Consider the following 20,440-nt stretch of genomic DNA (forward strand, 5'->3'; position numbering starts at 1 on the left):
AATGTGTTCTGCCAACTTGGCACCCCTATCTGTATGCAAGGTTTAATTAAAATAATTTGTCACATGAGCCTGACAAAATGAGTTTAGCCAAATGATCAGCTCAGCTCTGCTACATCTGCGCATGTGCTTAAAGGGTTATTCTGGTGGAAAACTTTTTTTTTTTTTTTTTTAATCAACTGGTGCCAGAAAGTTAAACAGATTTGTAAATTACTTCTATAAAACAAAATCTTAATCCTTCCAGTACTTATTAGCTGCTGAATACTAGAGAGGAAATTCATTTCTTTTTGGAATACAGAGCTCTCTGCTGACATCACGGGCACAGTGCTCTCTGCTGACATCTCTGTCCATTTTAAGAACTGTCCAGAGTAGGAGAAAATACCCATAGCAAACATATGCTGCTCTGGACAGTTCCTAAAATGGACAGAGATGTCAGCAGAGAGCACTGTGCTCGTGATGTCAGCAGAGAACTCTGTGTTCCAAAAAGAAAAGAATTTCCTCTGTAGTATTCAGCAGCTAATAAGTACTGGAAGGATTAAGATTTTTTTTTCCAGAAGTAATTTACAAATCTGTTTAACTTTCTGGCACCAGTTGATTAAAAAAAAAAAGTTTTCCCCCAGAGTACCCCTTTAAGGACCCGGGGTTTTTCAATTTTTGCACTTTTGTTTTTCCTTTAAAAAATCATAACTCTTTCAATTTTGCACCTAAAAATCCATATTATGACTTATCTTTTGTGCCACCAATTCTACTTTATAATGACATCAGTCATTTTACCCAAAAACCTACGACAAAACGGGAAAAAAAATCATTGTGAGACAAAATTGAAGAAAAAACGCCATTTTGTAACTTTTGGGGGCTTCCGTTTCTACACAGTACATTTTTCAGTAAAAATGACACCTGATCTTTATTCTGTAGGTCCATACGATTAAAATGATCCCCTACTTATATAGATTTTCATTTTGTCGCCATTCTTGAAAAAATCATAACTACATGCAGGAAAATGTATACGTTTAAAATTGTCATCTTCTGACCCCTATAACTTTTTTATTTTTCCACGTATGGGGCGGTATGAGGACTCATTTTTTGCGCCGTGATCTGAAGTTTTTAGCCGTACCATGTTTGTATTAATCTGACTTTTTGATCGCTTTTTATTCAAGAAGTGACCAAAAATACGCTATTTGGGACTTTGGAATTTTTTTGCGCGTACGCCATTGAACATGCGGTTTAATTAACGATATATTTTTATAATTTGGACATTTCCGCACGCGGCAATACAACATATGTTTATTTTTATTTACCCTATTTTTTTAATGGGAAAAAGGGGGTGATTCAAACTTTCAATAGGGAAGGGGTTAAATGATCTTTATTCACTTTTTTTTAACTTTTTTTTCTGCAGTGTTATAGCTCCCATAGGGACCTATAACACTGCCCACACTGATCTCTTATACTGATCATTGTTATCCCATAGGGACCTATAACACTGCCCACACTGATCTCTTATACTGATCATTGTTATCCCATAGGGACCTATAACACTGCCCACACTGATCTCTTATACTGATCATTGTTATCCCATAGGGACCTATAACACTGCACACCCTGATCTTTTACATTGATCACTGGTTTCTCATAGGAAACCACTGATCGATGATTCTGCCGCTTGACTGCTCATGCCTGGATCTCAGGCACTGAGCAGTCATTCGGCGATCGGACACCAGGAGGCAGGTAGGGACCCTCCTTGTGTGTTTCAGTTTGTTCGGGACGCCACGGCAGTCTCGAACAGCCAACTTAGCTATCCGGGAGTAGTTTACTTTCACTTTAGAAGCCGCATCTAAAAGGTTAATAGCACGCTGCACCCCGATCAGTGCTGCGCGCTATTAGCCACGGGTCCCGGGCGTTGTTAGAGGCCGGGCCCGACCCGCTATGACGCAGGGGCATGCGTTATAGGCAGGGAACGGACTCAGGGCATACAGGTACGCCCTGGGCCCTTAAGAAGTTGGTATATGTTTTTTTATATATATATATTTTTGGGTGACCCTTTTTCCTCCCTGTGGTTATCTCATTACAAGTCATGTGATTCCTGTATCATGTGACTCAAGGATTTGTATTGAAGAATTGGGCGCGGGGGACAGACGGACAACCTTTGGCGTAATACAATGCCTGTACTGTACGGAGGTACGGGAGGATTTTCTTACAGATCCAATGTTATAGAATTTGTCCGATGTAGCAGAGCGGAGATTGTCATTAGGCACAGCTTATCATATCACCCCCTAATGTGTGCGGGGGTGGGGGTTGTCCGGGCATGCTGGCAGTTGTAGTTTGGCAACAGGCACCTGATGAATGAATCACATGACTTGTAATAAGTAAAACCAAGGGGGAGGGGGGGGAACACAACATTTTTTTTTTTTTAAACAATACAAATACACATGGTTTTGGGAATAAACTTTTTTCCCGGCACACTGCACAGTACACTATGGTGGGTGACCGCAGAGATTTACTAAAAATATTGAAAAAAATTGGGTTTTTCACTATTCAGCAATAATTTAGATAACGTCCCATATACATCATTCTCTTCTCTTTGCTGCCCTCTCCTGTTAAAGCATGGTAATGCACCTTCTATATGCAGTGGCCATGCTGTACCCAGGACACCATAGATGAGTGTTTCCCAACCAGGGTGCCTCCAGCTGTTGCAAAATTACAACTCCCAGCATGCCCGGTATAGATTATATATAGATCGTTGTGGCTAGCCAATTAAACTCAATAGAGAAGTCAGGATCTGCAACAAATCAGCAGCACACCGTGTGAACACGTGGGGGATACGCTGCAGATTCTCCCAATTAAAGGGGTACTCCCATGGAATTATTATTTTTTTTTTTCAAATCAACTGGTGCCAGAAAGTTAAACAGATTTGTAAATTACTTCTATTAAAAAATCTTATTCCTTCCAGTACTTTTTAGGGGCTGTATACTACAGAGGAAATTCTATTCTTTTTTGGATTTCTCTTCTCTCACGCTCACAGTGCTCTCTGCTGACCTCTGCTGTCCATTTTAGGAACTGTCCAGAGCAGAAGAAAACCCCCATAGCAAACATATGCTGCTCTGGACAGTTCCTGACATGGACAGCAGAGGTCAGCAGAGAGCACTGTGGGTATGACAGAAGAGAAATTAAAAAAGAAAAGCATTCCCTCTGTAGTATACAGCCCCTAAAAAGTACTGGAAGGATTAACGTTTTTTTTTTTTTATAGAAGTTATTTACAAATCTGTTTAACTTTCTGGCGCCAGTTCATTTAAAAAATAAAGTTTTCCACCGGAGTGCCCCTTTAAAGGCCCATTCACACGGCCAAATTTCTGAGCAGAATCCAGCTTAAAAATACCGGCACAGCAGCCTGACGTTCTTTTGACTGCACAGTGACGGTATGTTCACACGGCGGGATGTCCTTGCGGAATTCAGCCGGAATATAATGAGATTCTGCTGCGCTGTGCCCACGGTGGAATTTCCATTTCTTTCTGCCACAGAAATCCCAATTCCTGCATCCACAGGAAGAATAGACATGTCTTTCTTTCTGCGAATTTACCCCCGGAAATGCATTGCCGTCTATGAGACGCTACATTTCCAAGCGGTCCTAACGCCCACCCAGCGCCCGGGCGGACATTTCGCACATTTTCCTATGGTGTACGCATACATAAAGGGACAGTGACCAAATCGTCACTCATCTACTTGAAAGGGACACTACTAAACATTCTGCCCAAATGTATAACAAAGTTTCAGAATGTTTTCATGGAACTCAAGTGTCCGGATTTCTCATTCCGGCCCCCCTCACACCATGGCGACAACTTATTTGACAAAAAAGAACTTGGGTCCTCAGGGGATCATCAAATTAGAAAGACCACTCTACCACGTGACTACTACACCACACTGGCCTGTACTACTACATCCCAGCCCAGTTGCCCATAGCAACCAATCAGCTCGCTTCTTTCATTTTTAACAGGCCTTTTCAAAAATGAAAGTAGTGATCTGATTGGTTGTTATGGGCAAAAGTTGCTGAGTTGCCCATAGCAACCAATTAGATCACTACTTTCATTTTTGAAAAGGCCTCTGAAAAATGAAAGAAGCGATCTGATTGGTTGCTATGGGCAACTCAGCAGCTTTTCCTCTAGACAGGTTTTGATAAATCTCCCCCAGCAACCAGCTGTAACGTGTAGGGAATTTCCCCCACAGCGCCACCACAGGGGGAAGCAAAGCATTGCACAGAGTCCACTAAAATCAATTATGTCTGGACATGCTGTCCAGAGTAGAAGCAAATCTCCATAGCAAACCTCTCCTGCTCTGGACAGTTCCTGACACGGACAGAGGTGTCAGCAGAGAGCACTGTGGTCAGACTGGAAAGAACTACACAACTTCATCTGGAGCATACAGCAGCAGATAAGTACTGGAAGGATTAAGATTTTTTAATAGAAGTAATTTACAGATCTGTATAACTTTCTGGCACCAAGTTATTATTTATTTATTACTTTTTTCCTTTGGAGTACCTCTTTAGGTTGGTAAATTCCTGGAAAAGCTGGGTGGTGGTAACAACTCTGCTTTCCTACAGAGATCTAAGTAGGAAACAGCTTGACAGGATGAAGAACAAGTGAAGACGACTCAAGGATTTATATTTACTAGGGATTTTTTTTTTCTAAGACGTTCCGTTTCCCGACCGTAAACATCTCAGATGAAAGTGGAGGAGCTCGTGAAGCCCAGACAAGATAAGACAAAACCTCGGTTTACTAAACAGCCAATGATCCGGGCGGCTTTAAGGGAGACGAGCCCAGACGTCTCAGGAGAGCGGCTCATCGTTTTATATCCGGATGTTGTATCAGACGCTTCAGACCGCCATTGATCAGACTCCAAATCAAACCATTACGTTCCTCAGGGATGGCGGGGATTTAGGGCTTAAAGGAATCTTAAGACGTGGCGTATTAAGATGGGAGGGTCCCAAGAGTTTTTTTTAAATTTTATTTAACCCATCATCATCCTCTATTGAGAAAGAAGACTAGCATGACCTTCATCAGGTCTCCTCCTAAGTCAGACTCTGACCAACAAAAATCCATCTCCTGTCTTTAAATCAGTGTTTCCCAACCAGGGTGCCTCTCGCTGTTTCAAAACTACAACTCTGTCCGGGCATGGTGGGAGTTGTAGTTTTGAAACAGCTGGAAGCACCTTGTTTGAGAAACACTGCTCTATATTGACAAAGATTCCTCTGCATCAGACGTCCCCAACCAAGTCCTCAGGGCCCACCATTGTTCTATTCCAACTGTAAAAAACTGAAGTTTTGGTGGCCTTCTCAACTGGGTTGAAGACCATTGCTCTACGATATACACATTCAGACAGAGGTCCCTAACCCAGACCTCAAAGCCACCAACAGTTCAGGATTTAAATTTTTCCCTGTTTTATTCCAATAAAGAAACTGAAAAAAAAATGAAATGTTGGTGGCCTCGTCAACTGGGTTGAAGACCACTGCTTTACGATATACACATTCAGACAGAGGTCCTCAACCCAGTCTCAAGGCTCCACCAACAATCCACAATTTTAGTTTTTCCCTGTTCTTTTCCAATGGAGGAACTGAAAAAATCCGGAATGTTGGTGGGCCTTGTCAACTGGGTTGAAGACCACTGCTCTGGGATATACACAGACAGAGGTCCTCAACCCAGATCTCAAGGCTCCACCAACAATCCACGATTTTAGTTTTTCCCAGTTCTATTCCAATAGAGGAGTGAAAAAACCTGAAATGTCGGTGGGCCTTGTCAACTGGGTTGAAGACCACTGAAAAAATCCAGGATGTTGGGGAGCTTTGTCAACTGGGTTGAAGACCACTGATTTACAATATACACATTCAGACAGAGGTCCCCAACCCAGTCCTCAGAGCCCACCAACAGCCCAGGATTTTAGTTTTCCCTCTTCTATTCCAATAGGTTAACTGAAAGAAAAAAAAAACAGAATGTTAGTGGGCCTTGTCAACATGAAGACCACTGTTCTTCAATATATACATTTAGACAGTGGTCCCCAAACCAGTCCTCAAGGCTTACAAACATTCGAGTTACTCCATTAGACTAGAACAGGAAAAAAATTCAAATCCTGGACTGTTTAAGGCCTTGAGGAATGGGTTGAAGACTACTGTCTGCATGTGTATATCACAAAGCAGTGGTCTTCAACCCAGTCGTCAAGGCCCACTGACATTCAATTTTTTTTTCAGTTACTCCATTGGAATAGAACAGGTAACACTTTAAATCCTAAACTGTTGGTGGCCCTTGAGGAATGGGTTAGGGACTTCTGTTTGAATGTGGCTATTGTAGAGCAGTGATCCCCAACCCAGTCCTCAATGCCATCAACAGTCCAGGATTTTAATGTTTCCTGGTTCTATTCTAAAGGAGGATCTGGAATGTTGGTGGGCCTTTAGGACTGGGTTGGGGTCCACTGTCTGAATGTGTATATTGTAGAGCAGTGGTCTTCAACCCAGTAATCAAGACCACCAACATTCCTTTTTTTTCCCCCAGTTCCTTCATTGGAATAGAACAGGGAACAATTCAAATCCAGGACTGTTGGTGGGCCTTAAGGACTGGGTCGGGACCACTGTCTTAATGTGTATTTTGTTGATCAGTGTTCAACACAGTCATCAAGGCCCACTAACTTTCCAGGTTTTTTCAGTTGTTCCACTGGAATAGAACAGAGGAAAAATGAAACCCTGGACTGTTTGGTGGGCCTTGAGGACTGGGTTGAAGACCACTGCTCTAAAATACACACATTCAGACAGAGGTCCCCAACCCAGTCCTCAAGGCTCCACCAACATTTGAGTTACTCCATTAGAATAGAACAGGGAAAAATTCAAATCCTGGCCGTTTAGTTGATCCTTGAGAACTGGGATGGGACATCTGCCCTACAGAAACATAAGGTGCCTGTCTGGCAAAATGTACCAATTCTGTGGCTTAAAAAATATTTTGGGACTTCATACAGTCCCTGACAATACAAAATAGTGCGACATATTGTGTAAGAGTGTCGGATCATGGTATAGCGCCTTAATAGATGAACCCTGGTACTCAGTCTGCTTTCATACAAAAACAGAGCCGCACTTGTCCATGGGTATATGTGCTATTACATTAAAATGAATGGAGTTGGGCTGCAATACCACACACAACCTGTGGACAGGTGTGGCGCTATTTTTGGAAGGACCAATGTTTTATTCTGGACAACTAATAAGAATCCCTATTTCTGCTTCCTGTCACTGCATGTTTTGTTTTTTTCACAGGTTGAAACTCCCTCCTGGTCTAGAGCAGTGCCACAGTTGTGTGGCTATGGAATCACTTCCCAAGTACATACTTCTGTATCTGGTGTTGTGGGAGTTAAAATGTATAGCCGCTATTTTGTATGTGTAAGGGTCAATATTTTGCACCTTTACTGCCACCAATGGTGGATTACTGTGTACAAGATGAAATTATCATTGGTCACCTGATTCTCACCAGTTCGTTTCTAGGTAGAAACTTCTAGAAGAGCTGAGGGAGGAGCTACAAGTCCCACCCTCTCTCCAAAGGGCTGGACCCAAACTTAGTCTGGCTCAGGTCAGAGTAGAGTGTACATTTAGTCAGAATCTGACTGATGCAGAGTAGTGTGAGGAACTTTCCCAGTACTGTTACTGTTGGGTAGTCCAGTCTACTCTTGAGTCTAACCTACTAGGCCTTGTCAGTAAAGGTAAAGCCTAGTTTTCCACCTGTTTCAGCAAAAGCCTTTTCTGCCCCAGAGAATCAAGAACCATTCTAGTTGCTATAATTTTCCAACCTTTGGCTGATCTGGGTCGGGATCGCAGTCATCACGTCACAGTGCAGAGTTTGAGGTTTACACCCAAGGTCTTTAAGAATCTTGTTTGCAGCTTCGAGATGGAGAATCTACCAGTCAGGAATGGAGAGTCAGCTGAGCAAGGACCCTTCTGCTAATCTTATTATGGGCTTTCAATTGCAGTAAACATCACAGGGTTTATCTGGTTAGTCAGACCACCCTACAACGCATGACACCACAAACTACTGCACCCAACTGAGTACTATGCCAAGGTACCCTGAACTACTTCTCCCGTTCTCCAAGTGGTCACCACATTAGTCATAGGTGGTCACAATATTTAATGCACACAATCCACATATAAACCTCAGGACAACAGGACACATTTGTAAAATTAAAGTCATTTTTTTTTTTTATTACATTCTTGGCAAATTTCGATGCAAACTTGTTTATGGTACAACGAGACTGGCGTTTTGTCTACGAGTATAATACAGAGTTTTTAGTTATAAGCCGTAAGCAAGAGTGTGATGTTTTACATATATATTTGACCTTTTCAAGGAATATCAAAGGTTTAAATATTACAACTAAGACAACATATGTACACTTTATGGATGTATATTACAAGACATTTCTGGACCGGTGAATTCACTTTTACAATACAGCAAAAAAGTTTTACTAAAATTCCTCTATAATTTAAAATTTTTATTAATTTTTTTATGGGATTGTTGGGTTTAGATAGGTGGACTTCTACCTGTGGCACCCCAGCTGTTGCCAACTACAGTTCCCAGCATACTCAGGGCGCACTGATAGTTGTAGTTTTACAGTGGCAGGACTACACCTTCCAGCATTCTTTTTGGGAGTTGTAGTTGTGCAACAGCTACAGAGCTACAAGATGGAAAAACGTGGCTGCTTTCCTTCAGGGAAAGCGCCACACCTGTGCATGGGTTGTTTCAGGTACTGCAGCTTGGCACGACTAAAGTGATTGAGGCAAAGGTGCAGTACCAGACACAACCTGAAGGCAAGTGTGGTGCTGTTTTTGGAAAACAACCATGCTGAAAACAGCTGTGGACTACCCAGTTTTTTTCTGTAGTCTGTAACCATAGATACACATAGCTGTGCAAAGGAGCTGTATACACAAGATATTTTTTAAATATTTTTTCAAACCAAATAAGCAGCGTAGTTGCCTTTAAAAAAAAAAAAAAAAAAAAAAAAAATATATATATATATATATATATATATATATATATATATATATATATATGCAAACTTGGAAATATCCTTTAAATGTCATCTTGTCATTATTTAGAAATTTTGAATGATCAAAAAACTAAAAAAATAAAATAAAAAAAGGCAGCTAATTTAGACCCCCCCCCCAAACACAAATAATGCATTGGGCATAATTTAATTTGAAGTGGTATAAACCCCCCCAAAAAATTTTGAGCCAATTTTTTTTTTCTTTGCATTTCTCATAAAAGTGAATCCACCAACAACATTAAGCTAAAGGCAGAATAAATAAAAAATACACACTACATTGTAACTGTATATTTAGGCGTCAAAAAAAATTATTTTTATTTTTTTATAATTTCCTGTACATTTTTTTATTTTTATTTATAAAAATGTTTTTTAAGGTTACTTCATGTTTGGGAATAAAGAGGGGGAAAACCATGAGATGACAATGAATTCAAACAAAAATACAAAAAACAACAGAAAAAAAAACATTCAGAGAAAAAATTACCCCCTATGTGCCAGGTTGTGCTGGTCCGGTATAACGGTTAACAGCCCCAGACAAAGTTCTGCTCCGACTGCAGCAACTTATCCAAGTGCTCAAAGGGTTTATAGTTATGGCATTTTTTTTTATTTTTACAGTTTTGTTTTTGTTTTAGGAGTTTCACCACCTTTCACATCTCCATAGATGAAGGGGTGTCAGGGGATACACATTGATGGCCTATCCAGGATAGGCCATCAATGTGAGATTAGTAGGGTCTGACCATCAGGAAATCTATCCTATGTGTGATTAGTAGGGTCTGACAATCAGGAAATCCATCCTATGTGTGATTGGTAGGGTCTGGCCATCAGGAAATCCATCCTATGTTTGATTAGTAGGGTCTGGCCATCAGAAAATCCATCCTATATGTGATTAGTAGGGTCTGGCCATCAGGAAATCCATCCTATGTGTGATTAGTAGGGTCTGGCCATCAGGAAATCCATCCTATGTGTGATTAGTAGGGTCTGGCCATCAGGAAATCCATCCTATGTGTGATTAGTAGGGTCTGGCCATCAGGAAATCCATCCTATGTGTGATTAGTATGGTCTGGCAATCAGGAAATCCATCCTATGTGTGATTAGTAGGGTCTGGCCATCAGGAAATCCATCCTCAGTGCGATTAGTAGGGTCTGACCATCAGGAAATCCATCCTATGTGCGATTAGTAGGGTCTGACCATCAGGAAATCCATCCTTTGTGTGATTAGTATGGTCTGACCATCAGGATATACATAGGGTCTGGCCAACAGGAAACCTATCCAGTTGTTGTCCTAGATGATTCCTGGTTCAGGCAGCATGAAATGATGACCAGTCGCCTTTAAGGAGACTTAGTAATATGCAAAACATGCATTTCCTTCTCTTTCCCCCTTCATTAATCAGATTTTGGTGTGCCCCATTTTGGTGTGCCCCACTGAGCATTTTCACATAGTACCTATTGCAGACGCCAGGACATCATTTACAAATTGGGATGGGTACTCCACTACTTTAAAATGAATCCCCCTATCTGTAGCACAGGAATAGGTGTCTGATTGCAGGGGGTCCAACCTTTGGGACCCCCTGCAAATCTTCAGAATGGGATCTCTCCCTGTTCATGGAGTGGCGTTGTGCGCATGCGCTTTATGCTTTCTTTATGGGAGTGCCAGAGATACACAAGCACTGTACTCTATAGACAGTGCATGGAGTGCGTGCCAACATGCCACTCCATGCACAGGGAGAGACGAGGCCCCGTTCTGGTGATCATCAGGGGTCCTGGAAGTTGGACTCTACTGCAATCAGACACTTATTCGTTTTGAAGTAGTGGAGTACCCCTTTAACATACCCCTGCCCTTAAATTAGGCCTTCTCTCTTGTAAGAGGTTCTCCACCCAAAATGCAAAAAGAGAGTATAGCCTGCTTTTTGTATTATCAAGTCTACTTCACCATCAACGATCGGCGCCAATTTGGTCCTGACCTCCATTACTCCCAATGACTTACAATTGTTCCTATACGTTCCCCCTCTTGTTTTAAGGCAGTATGAATCCTTATTCAACCTTATTAAGCCCCCAGCTTCAAAGTGAGAAAGACCTATACCAAGTCTGTGTAGCAGGGAGAGGCAGTCTGTTCTATAGCGTGTGATACCAATGCTACAATACTATATGCTATAATGATGGTCACTGGGACATCAATCACGAGATCACAAGGAAACAAAGTAATGGAGTTATCCTGGAATAGAAAAACAGAGCTAATTTCTTCAAAAAACAGCGCCTAACCTGTCCTCAGATTGTGTGCGGTATTACAACTTGGCTCCATTCACTTCAATGTAACTTGGCAAGGTTGGAGAGGAAGAAAAAAAAAAAAAGAGACCAGGGGGCATGCCCTTGTAATGTATATCAACTTAGTGTGAGCCCTCCCCCACACCTAGGTGATATACTCACCTTTCTGGTGGTGATGGACTGATCCACGGTCCTTCCGGGTCGTGGTTGTCAGAGTGTCGTGGGGTGGTATTGCGGATGGATGTGGAGCTGCTGCACTCTAAACCGGTACTGGACTCCGGTAGGGAGACCAGTAATAGTAGTGGAGGAATACAGTTTTGGAGGCGCTGCTCACAGGTGGTCAAGAAACGTCAGACTCAAGCCGGCACAGGACAATAAATATTTTACTCTGCAAAGAACGGACAGCGCGTTTCAGCATATACAGTGCCTTCCTCAGGTTCAATAAGACAGTACACTCTTCGTTGTTGGTAAAGTGGGAGTGTGCTGGTGAGGATCCTGTGTGTTCGCGGTGCCGGCGTGGTCCACGCCGGCACCGTGAACACACAGGATCCCCACCAGCACACTCCCACTTTACCAACAACGAAGAGTGTACTGTCTTATTGAACCTGAGGAAGGCACTGTATATGCTGAAACGTGTCAGTTCTTTGCAAAAATAAAATATTTATTCTCCTGTGCCGGCTTGAGTCTCTCGTTTCTTGACCACCTGCAAGCAGCACCTCCAAAACCGTATTTTTCCACTTCAATGTAACTTAGCAGTTACACTACACACAGCCTGAGGACAGGGGTGGCACTTTTTAGGGACAAAATCAGTTTTAAACATAGTAAATATCTTCTTTATGATCATAGAGACAGAACCACGTACCAGTGAACACATGTGGACGAGACCACCAATGGCCATGCAATGTTGCTGATAGGTGAACGCATGGTGGAATGGTTTCGGCCTCATGTGTTCACTGCCACGTGGGAACACCGCATTCATTTTTCAAATATTCAAAACTAGGATATTTAAAGAGAACCGGTCATCATGAAAACGCTATCAAATCGGCAACATGTTATATAGCAGGAGGAGCTGAGAAGAATGATATATATCTTTTGGGGGGAAAAAATTCAGTATAATGTGTAACTTATCAAAGACCCCACTCTTTCTATTCTTAATAGCCCAGTGGGCAGTGTCACTCAATGATAGGACTGCCCACTGGACTCCTAAGCATGGTAAAATCTGAGATTTCAATCAATAAGTTACAAGTTATACTGAATCTTTTCCCAAAAAGATATATATCAATCTGCTCAGCTCTTCCTGCTCTATAACATGGTGCCAGTAGATTAGATAGCATTTTCATGGGGACAGGTTCCCTTTAAGTCCCGCCCTCAGTAATGCCTACCCAGAGTTTTTAATCACCTCAGCCCCTTCTGCAGTCCAGTTCACTGGATCATCTATCCAGAATCAGAAAGGTTGATAAGTTTGGAGTCCATAAAAAAATTTCCAGAATGTTACGGACAGTCCAGATCTGCGAAAAACATGTCAATGGCTGGAAGAACCGACCAATCAGAATGGGGCATTCACGGGTAAAACCCCTGTATTACTGAAGTGCATGCACTGACTGGCTGTCTGGTCACACTCTAGCGTACTACTCTATACCTGTGCCAGGGTTAGCTGCTCGTTTGGACACAAGGTGAGGGCGGATCCATTTTACGTTTTTGGGACACTGTGTACTGTACAGTACCCTGAAGAAGCTCATGTCCTCTACATATTCTTACTTTTCTACGTAAGGACTTTCTTTATGTGTATTAGTAGTCTACTTATTTTTCTGTAATCTTTTTTTCTTAATTTTTGGATGACATTTTGGGTGCTCCAGAACCAATTGTCTACTATTTTGGGGGCTTCAGAACCAATAGTTATTTTAATAGAGTTATGGTTTCAACATACAATGGTCGTCATGGAACCAATTCGTAGTGTGACTTGAGGGACCATTTGTATATGAAAAGTAGCTCTCCTCCAGAGGGAAGAGAGGTTGCTGCCTATTGACGGTAGTTTCCCTGCAGGTCAATGCCCAGCACCTTTCAAAGGAACCTGTCATCACATTCATGCTGCCAAATTACAAATGATCTGGGTGGTCCCTGGAAGCTTCTCCCTACCCCACCAGCTTTGATTGATATACCTCACCCAAGCAGGGGAAGATCTCTCAGTCAAGGCTTGTGGGATGGGGACAAGCAGTCGGAGACCAATTCAATGTCTTGTGGTTCAGGCATGTTGTTAAAAAATATGCTTCTTTCTATTTAATTTTCCACTTTGAAAAAATGACCACTAGAGGTCTCCCTACCAGTCCTGGCCGCAAGCCCTTTTTATAGATTTCAGACTCATGCTGGAGTCCTAAATCTCAGACTGCAGCCGGGACACAGACAAGCTCAGCACTGCTCCCTGTCTGTCAGTCAGGCAGGCAGGAGCCAGCACTGTGCTCAAAGCAAAGCAGGGCATACTCCTGACTCTGCCTTACTGCATGCCCTCATTCATTTTACTCTCTGAGCTCCAATCGTTCTTCTCTCCGCACATGCAGTTGTAAACAGAGAGGATAAGATTCAGAGGTGCCAGCCAAGCTTGTCTGTGTCCCGGCTGCAGTCTGACATTGAGGACTCCAGCATGAGTGTGAAATCTATGAAAAGGGCTTGCGGCCAAGACTCGTAGGGAGACCACTAGTGGTCATTTTTTCAAAGTGGAAAATTAAATAGAAAGAAGCATATTTTTTTTTAATAACATGCAATTGTAAAGTTATTCTGCATACATTAATCTATAATATATCAAAAGGGTTTTTTTGATGAAAGGTACCATTTAAGACTTTGAAACAGCTGTTTCACGTGCAAAGATGCTACTTCCAGTAGGTGGCAACAGAGAGCAAGCTTCTGTTGCCAACTACTGAAAGTAGCATCCTTGCAAGTCAATTTCCGGCCCATTTAGAAGTCTTGGAACGTAACTGGAGATTATTAGCCATGCTAGGATCTCTTTCAGATGTAAAACAGCTGTTTCGAGGTCTAAAGGAGAGCTACTTTGCCTATTTTTTTTCCCAGTGGAGCATTACATGGTCTATTAGCCTCCACACACATTCTGGTGCCCTCCTTAAAAGGGTACTCCGCTTCTCAGCGTTTGGAACAAACTGTTCCGAACGCTGAAGCTAGTGTCGGGAGCTCGTGATGTCATAGCCCCGCCCTCTCATGCCGTCACACCCCGCCCCCTCAATGCAAGTCTATGGGAGGGGGCGTGACAGCCGTCACGCCCCCTCCCATAGACTTGCATTGAGGGGGCGGGGTGTGACATCATGAGGGGGCGTGGCTATGACGTCACGAGCTCCCGGCGCCGGCTCTAAGCGTTCAGAACATTTTGTTCCAAACGCTGGGCAGCGGAGTACCCCTTTAAGGAAAAACGTACCCCTTTCAATCCTACACCTTTGTCTGGAGCTGTAACTTTTGATAGTTCCAGTCGGGGGGCCCTATGTGTCATATAAGAAAAAAGTAAGCAGTCTATGGCATTGTAAACCTGCCTCATGGAAGACTGATCAAGGGCCGCCTTTTACACACAGTAGGTAAAAAACACTGGACAGGCCGGTATATGTTTTTGGTTTTAGATTAGAATCCTACAATTTTATAAAAAATTATTAAAAAAAAAACAACAAAAAAAAAGTAAAAAAACAAAAAGGCAAACACAAAATAAAAAAATTATCTTCCCCCTAACATTACATACAAAATTCAAGTGCAATTTAAAATATTAATTATACTACACACTTCGCTCTCTTGCCATAATACTCGTTTGCAGGTAGTTTCTCAAACCATCCGGAGATAACAAGAATGCGCCAACGTCTTGTGACTTGAAGACTGGAGGAAAAAAAAAATTCTTAAGCCAACACAGAGATTTATGCGTAATCCCTACTCTGTGAAGACCCCCCCGATACCGTCCACGAGGTCCTAGAACCTGCCATGCCAAGGGATAGATACGTCCCGTCCATAACGGATAAGTCACCATATATATCGAGGAGAGGGTATCTTGACTATTGGAAGTAATGTCAGTGCAGAAACGGGGAGCGGCATTGGTGACGTAGAGATAAGTTGTTGTAGTGAGCAATCCATTCTTCACCTAGGACAACGAGGTCTCCATTGCTACAGAAGTCCGCCAAATTCAAAAACATGACCCCAAAAAATCCCAGAGCATCAAGACACAGAGAAGATGCCGTGATACTGAGTTTATAGAGCCTTGAGTTCTAGCGTTACATTTGCTCACTGAGCCACGCATGGTCCTGTACAGTCTCGGACAATCCCGGTTGTCTATGTACACAGCAGCTCGCCAACTTTTTGAGAACTTGATATTTTCAGCTTTGAGGATGAAGGTGCAGGGTGTGGCAGGAGAAGGCTTCCAGAATAGTTTCGTACCTCGGCTTAAATCGGAAAGCTGAAAAGAAGAGGACTCTGAGCGACGTCCGTGAAATCATTTGTCAAATAAGCCTTTTTTTTTTTTGTATATATATATATATATATATATATATATATATATATATATATATATATGTATATATCTATATATCTATATATATATATATATATATATATATATATATATATATATTTATCTTTCGGATGAACGGGAAACTGAAGACTACAAAACAAGTCTTTCTTTTCTTTTTACTTGGAGCAGCAACTACTGCAAAGAGGGATGACGGAACTGAGAGAAGAACGTGGATGAAAACCAAATAGCAAAAAAACAAAAAAAACAAAATTATAAAAAAAAAAAAAAAACACTAATAAAAAAAAATAAAGCTATTTATAAGGCCGTAAAAATCTGGAAACTTTTGAGTGGAGTAGTTTAATAAAAGATCTTGGGAACATCTCCTTGGATTGCTGTGCTGTGTACTTGAAATAATTTTGGGGATGCGCTAAGACGTCAAAGAGAGCCTTGATCAGCTTCTTGTCCTGCGGGACCAAAACACAAAAATACATTCATCTCTTTGGCCCTGGTCATACACTATAATGTGATTCAGAAAGCACTGATCTGGAAGAGTCCTCTTCAAAAGGTGTCTAGTATTAAAAGGGGTACTCCGGTGGAAAACGTTTTTCTTTTTTTAAATCAACTGGTGCCAGAAAGTTAAACCGATTTGTAAATTACTTCTATTACAAAAATCTTAATCCTTCCAGTACTTATTAGCTGCTGAATACTACAGAGGAAATTATTTTCTTTTTGGAACACAGAGCTCTCTGCGGACATCACGAGCACAGTGCTCTCTGCTGACATCTCTGTCTATTTTAGGAACTGTCCAGAGCAGCATATGTTTAGCTATGGGGATTTTCTCCTACTCTGGACAGTTCTTAAAATGGACAGAGATGTCAGCAGAGAGCACCGTGGTCGTGATGTCAGCAGAGAGCTCTGTGTTCCAAAAAGAAAAGAATTTCCTCTGTAGTATTCAGCAGCTAATAAGTGCTGGAAGGATTAAGATTTTTTAATAGAAGTCATTTAGAAAATCTGCTTAACTTTCTGGCACCAGTTGATAAAAAAAAATAAAAGTTTTCATCAGAGTACCCCTGTAAGAGCTCTACTTTGTGTTTTGTTAAAATTTTTGCATTTAATTAAAAAAAACAAAACAAAAAAAAAACGTACTTTTAAAATCTCCTGATGGTTCTCTGAAGCGTATAATCTTCCATCACGGACAATATCTTCTATTAATTGTTGGTAATCCTCTGTGAAATTAAAAGCAGATGGAAAAATCATAATTACATACAGTTTATCATAAGGACTGGATCGGAAATTGGGACCATCCATCTGCAACGGGACATTTACGATGCCAAGCCCCACCCTCACTCCCCCACCCAGGGGATCCAGATCAGCAGAGCGAACGCCTTTGTCTCACTGCGATGAGAACTCCGCATCGCTACTCTTACATTCCTACAGGATCAATGTCAAGCATCCAAATACGTAGCAGTGCCGAGTTTGCCGTGGTGGCAATGTGTGATCTGTGGGCAAGCCCCTTGTGATGTCACGCCACACCCCCTCAATACAGTTGAGGGGGTGTGGTGTGACGTCACAAGGGGCATGCCGTGACGTCACCACCCCTGTAGACCGCACCCAGCGTTTGGAACAAAATGTTCCGAACGCTGAGGCAGTGGAGTACCCCTTTAAGATAAAGATCTCCGTGAAGACAAACAATTATTGTACAGTACTTACCTCATGTAAGTAAAGCTGAGCTGTCAGCAGGACACCGGGGGGTATACCAGTCCGCCACTAGATAGGTCTTTTTTGTAGCCTTATGCATCACAGGGTTTCTGAGCACAGCAGGAGCCACACTATCTTCTCACAACCGCCACTTCTCTGCCCCCAAATTGATTGACAGCCACTAAACTGCCTTATGATTTGTTTTTCGTGCACATCTTGTGCTCTCTCCATCCAATCACGTCAATGCATGTGCAGTAATGTAGTCTTCTCCCACTGACCTCAAAGCATGTTCTGCGCTTGCACATCTCAACGTCTTCTCCCGGCTTCCTTTTCCGTTGTTCAGTGCCAAGGCAAGGCAAGTGCAGAACATGCTTTAAAGCCGCCGAGAGAAGACTATGTTGCAGCATATGCGTCTCATTTGGCATATCCATATGCAAATGAGGCTCAGGTGCCCACAGGGTGTTCCCCAGTGCAGCAAGAGTACAGGCAAAGGCCAGACCACCTCCTTGGCAACGGCTACCTCTCTCCCCCTCTTAAAGCCACAAACTCCCAATTGATTGACAGCCACTAGGCTAACTTATCATTCCCTTTTCGTGCAAATCTTGGGCGAGCACCATCTAATCACGGGCGGCCCCTCTTGTTGCCACCTACCATAATTTGGCTGACAGTCACTAGGCTGTCTTATCTCCTCCTGTCTGCGCATGTGCAGAAATGTAGTCTTCCTGGTGGCCTCAAAGCATGTTCTGCGCTTGCGCCCCTTGCTTCTTCCTGAGAAGAGGCTGTGAGCCTCGCTTCTTCCTGAGAAGAGGCTGTGAGCCTCGCTTCTTCCTGAGAATAGGTTGTGACCCTCGCTTCTTCCTGAGAAGAGGTTGTGCCCCTCGCTTCTTCCTGAGAAGAGGTTGTGCCCCTCGCTTCTTCCTGAGAGGAGGTTGTGAGCCTTGCTTCTTCCTGAGAGGAGGTTGTGAGCCTCGCTTCTTTCTGAGAGGAGGTTGTGACCCTCGCTTCTTCCTGAGAAGAGGTTGTGACCCTCGCTTCTTCCTGAGAGGAGGTTGTGACCCTCGCTTCTTCCTGAGAGGAGGTTGTGAGCCTCGCTTCTTCCTGAGAGGAGGTTGTGAGCCTCGCTTCTTCCTGAGAGGAGGTTGTGAGCCTCGCTTCTTCCTGAGAGGAGGTTGTGACCCTCGCTTCTTCCTGAGAGGAGGTTGTGACCCTCGCTTCTTCCTGAGAGGAGGTTGTGACCCTCGCTTCTTCCTGAGAGGAGGTTGTGACCCTCGCTTCTTCCTGAGAGGAGGTTGTGACCCTCGCTTCTTCCTGAGGAGGTTGTGACCCTCGCTTCTTCCTGAGAAGAGGTTGTGACCCTCGCTTTTTCCTGAGAGGAGGTTGTGACCCTCGCTTCTTCCTGAGAGGAGGTTGTGACCCTCGCTTCTTCCTGAGAGGAGGTTGTGACCCTCGCTTCTTCCTGAGAGGAGGTTGTGACCCTTGCTTCTTCCTGAGAGAAGGTTGTGACCCTTGCTTCTTCCTGAGTGGAGGTTGGGAGCCTCGCTTCTTCCTGAGAGGAGGTTGTGAGCCTCGCTTCTTCCTGAGAGGAGGTTGTGAGCCTCGCTTCTTCCTGAGAAGAGGTTGTGACCCTCGCTTCTTCCTGAGAAGAGGTTGTGACCCTCGCTTCTTCCTGAGAAGAGGTTGTGACCCTCGCTTCTTCCTGAGAAGAGGTTGTGACCCTCGCTTCTTCCTGAGAAGAGGTTGTGACCCTCGCTTCTTCCTGAAAAGAGGTTGTGACCCTCGCTTCTTCCTGAGAAGAGGTTGTGACCCTTGCTTCTTCCTGAGAGGAGGTCGAGACCTCTTTGGTGAGGCACAGAACATGTTTTGAGGCTGCTGTGAGGAGACTTTGTTGCTACAGATGTACGGCGTCGTGACTGGATGGGGCTTACGCGAGAATTGCACAGACAGGAGGAAATGGTAGAGCAGCCTAGTGGCTGTCAATCAAATGGGGGTCTGTGGCTACAAGACAAGAGAGAGGGGGTGAGTGTGAGAAGATAGGCTGGCATTGCCTGGACGCCATGGGGTACACCCTGTGGGCACTTGAGCTTCATTGTGAGGAGATGGGCTGGCATTGCCCGGGCCCCTGCTGTGCTGGGAACACCCTGTGGGCACTTCATTCGCATAAGGATTCTGTTACTATTGAAGTCAATGGGGTCCATTGTGTAACAAATCCAATGAAGTACTGTGGCTCCTGTTATAAATGGAGGTGTGAACAGAGCCTTATCTGCCTGACCTTTATGCTGCAGTTAAGGTGGGCAGGAATTGTATGGAGTGCGGGCACAGAAGAGACACAACCCAGTCCATATAAGTCTATAAGCGATACATAATCATCCCAACCAGGAAGCCTCCAGCTGTTGCAAAACTACAACTTCTAGCATGCCGTTGGCTGTCCGGGCATGCTGGGAGTTGTAGTTTTGCAACAGCTGCAGGCACACTGGTTGGGAAACACTGTTCTAGAAGGTGTCTACATGACCATCAACCATAATACAGCAAGGCCTAGGTAAACAAATCATACCGTCATACGTGACATAAGGCACTTGAAATCCTTTCCCGCTGTTGCCCTCATTAGACTTAAACTGAATCCACAGTTTGCGCGACCGCGAGGTGAACGCTATTGGACGCTCGTACGTCTGGCACGTCTCATAGGTGGTGATGGATGTTGGAGAGGCTGGAAAAAAAAATTGTTATTGCTGGTTGAATCCTCTAAATCAGTGGTTTCCAAATGATGGACCTCCAGATGTTGCCAAACTACCACTCCCAGCATGCCAGTACAGCCATTGGCTGTCTGGCATGCTGGGAGTTGTAGTTAGGATCTGCCGGTCTAAATCTTCTAAAATATCACAACTCTCGCTTCTGTCTACAGCAGTGTTTCCCAACCAGGGTGCCTCCAGATGTTGCAAAACTA

General features: G+C 43.3%; 1 protein-coding gene across 12 annotated transcripts in view; it reads right to left on the bottom strand.

Moving 5' to 3' along the window:
* Positions 1-15,910: 15,910 nt before the first annotated feature.
* Positions 15,911-20,440, bottom strand: part of SCUBE1 (signal peptide, CUB domain and EGF like domain containing 1) — a 278,625-nt gene continuing 274,095 nt past the window's right edge. For all 12 annotated transcript variants that reach the window (XM_056517388.1, XM_056517385.1, XM_056517386.1 and 9 more), the window contains 3 exons: positions 20,051-20,203; positions 16,948-17,027; positions 15,911-16,265 (listed from right to left, as the gene is read on the bottom strand). In XM_056517388.1, the coding sequence (XP_056373363.1) occupies positions 16,113-16,265; positions 16,948-17,027; positions 20,051-20,203 (386 nt within the window). In that variant the 3' untranslated portion in view covers positions 15,911-16,112. The remainder of the gene's footprint in view (positions 16,266-16,947; positions 17,028-20,050; positions 20,204-20,440) is intronic.

Source organism: Hyla sarda, chromosome 4 (genome assembly GCF_029499605.1).
Source record: "Hyla sarda isolate aHylSar1 chromosome 4, aHylSar1.hap1, whole genome shotgun sequence".
Classification (NCBI taxonomy): Eukaryota; Metazoa; Chordata; class Amphibia; order Anura; family Hylidae; genus Hyla; species Hyla sarda.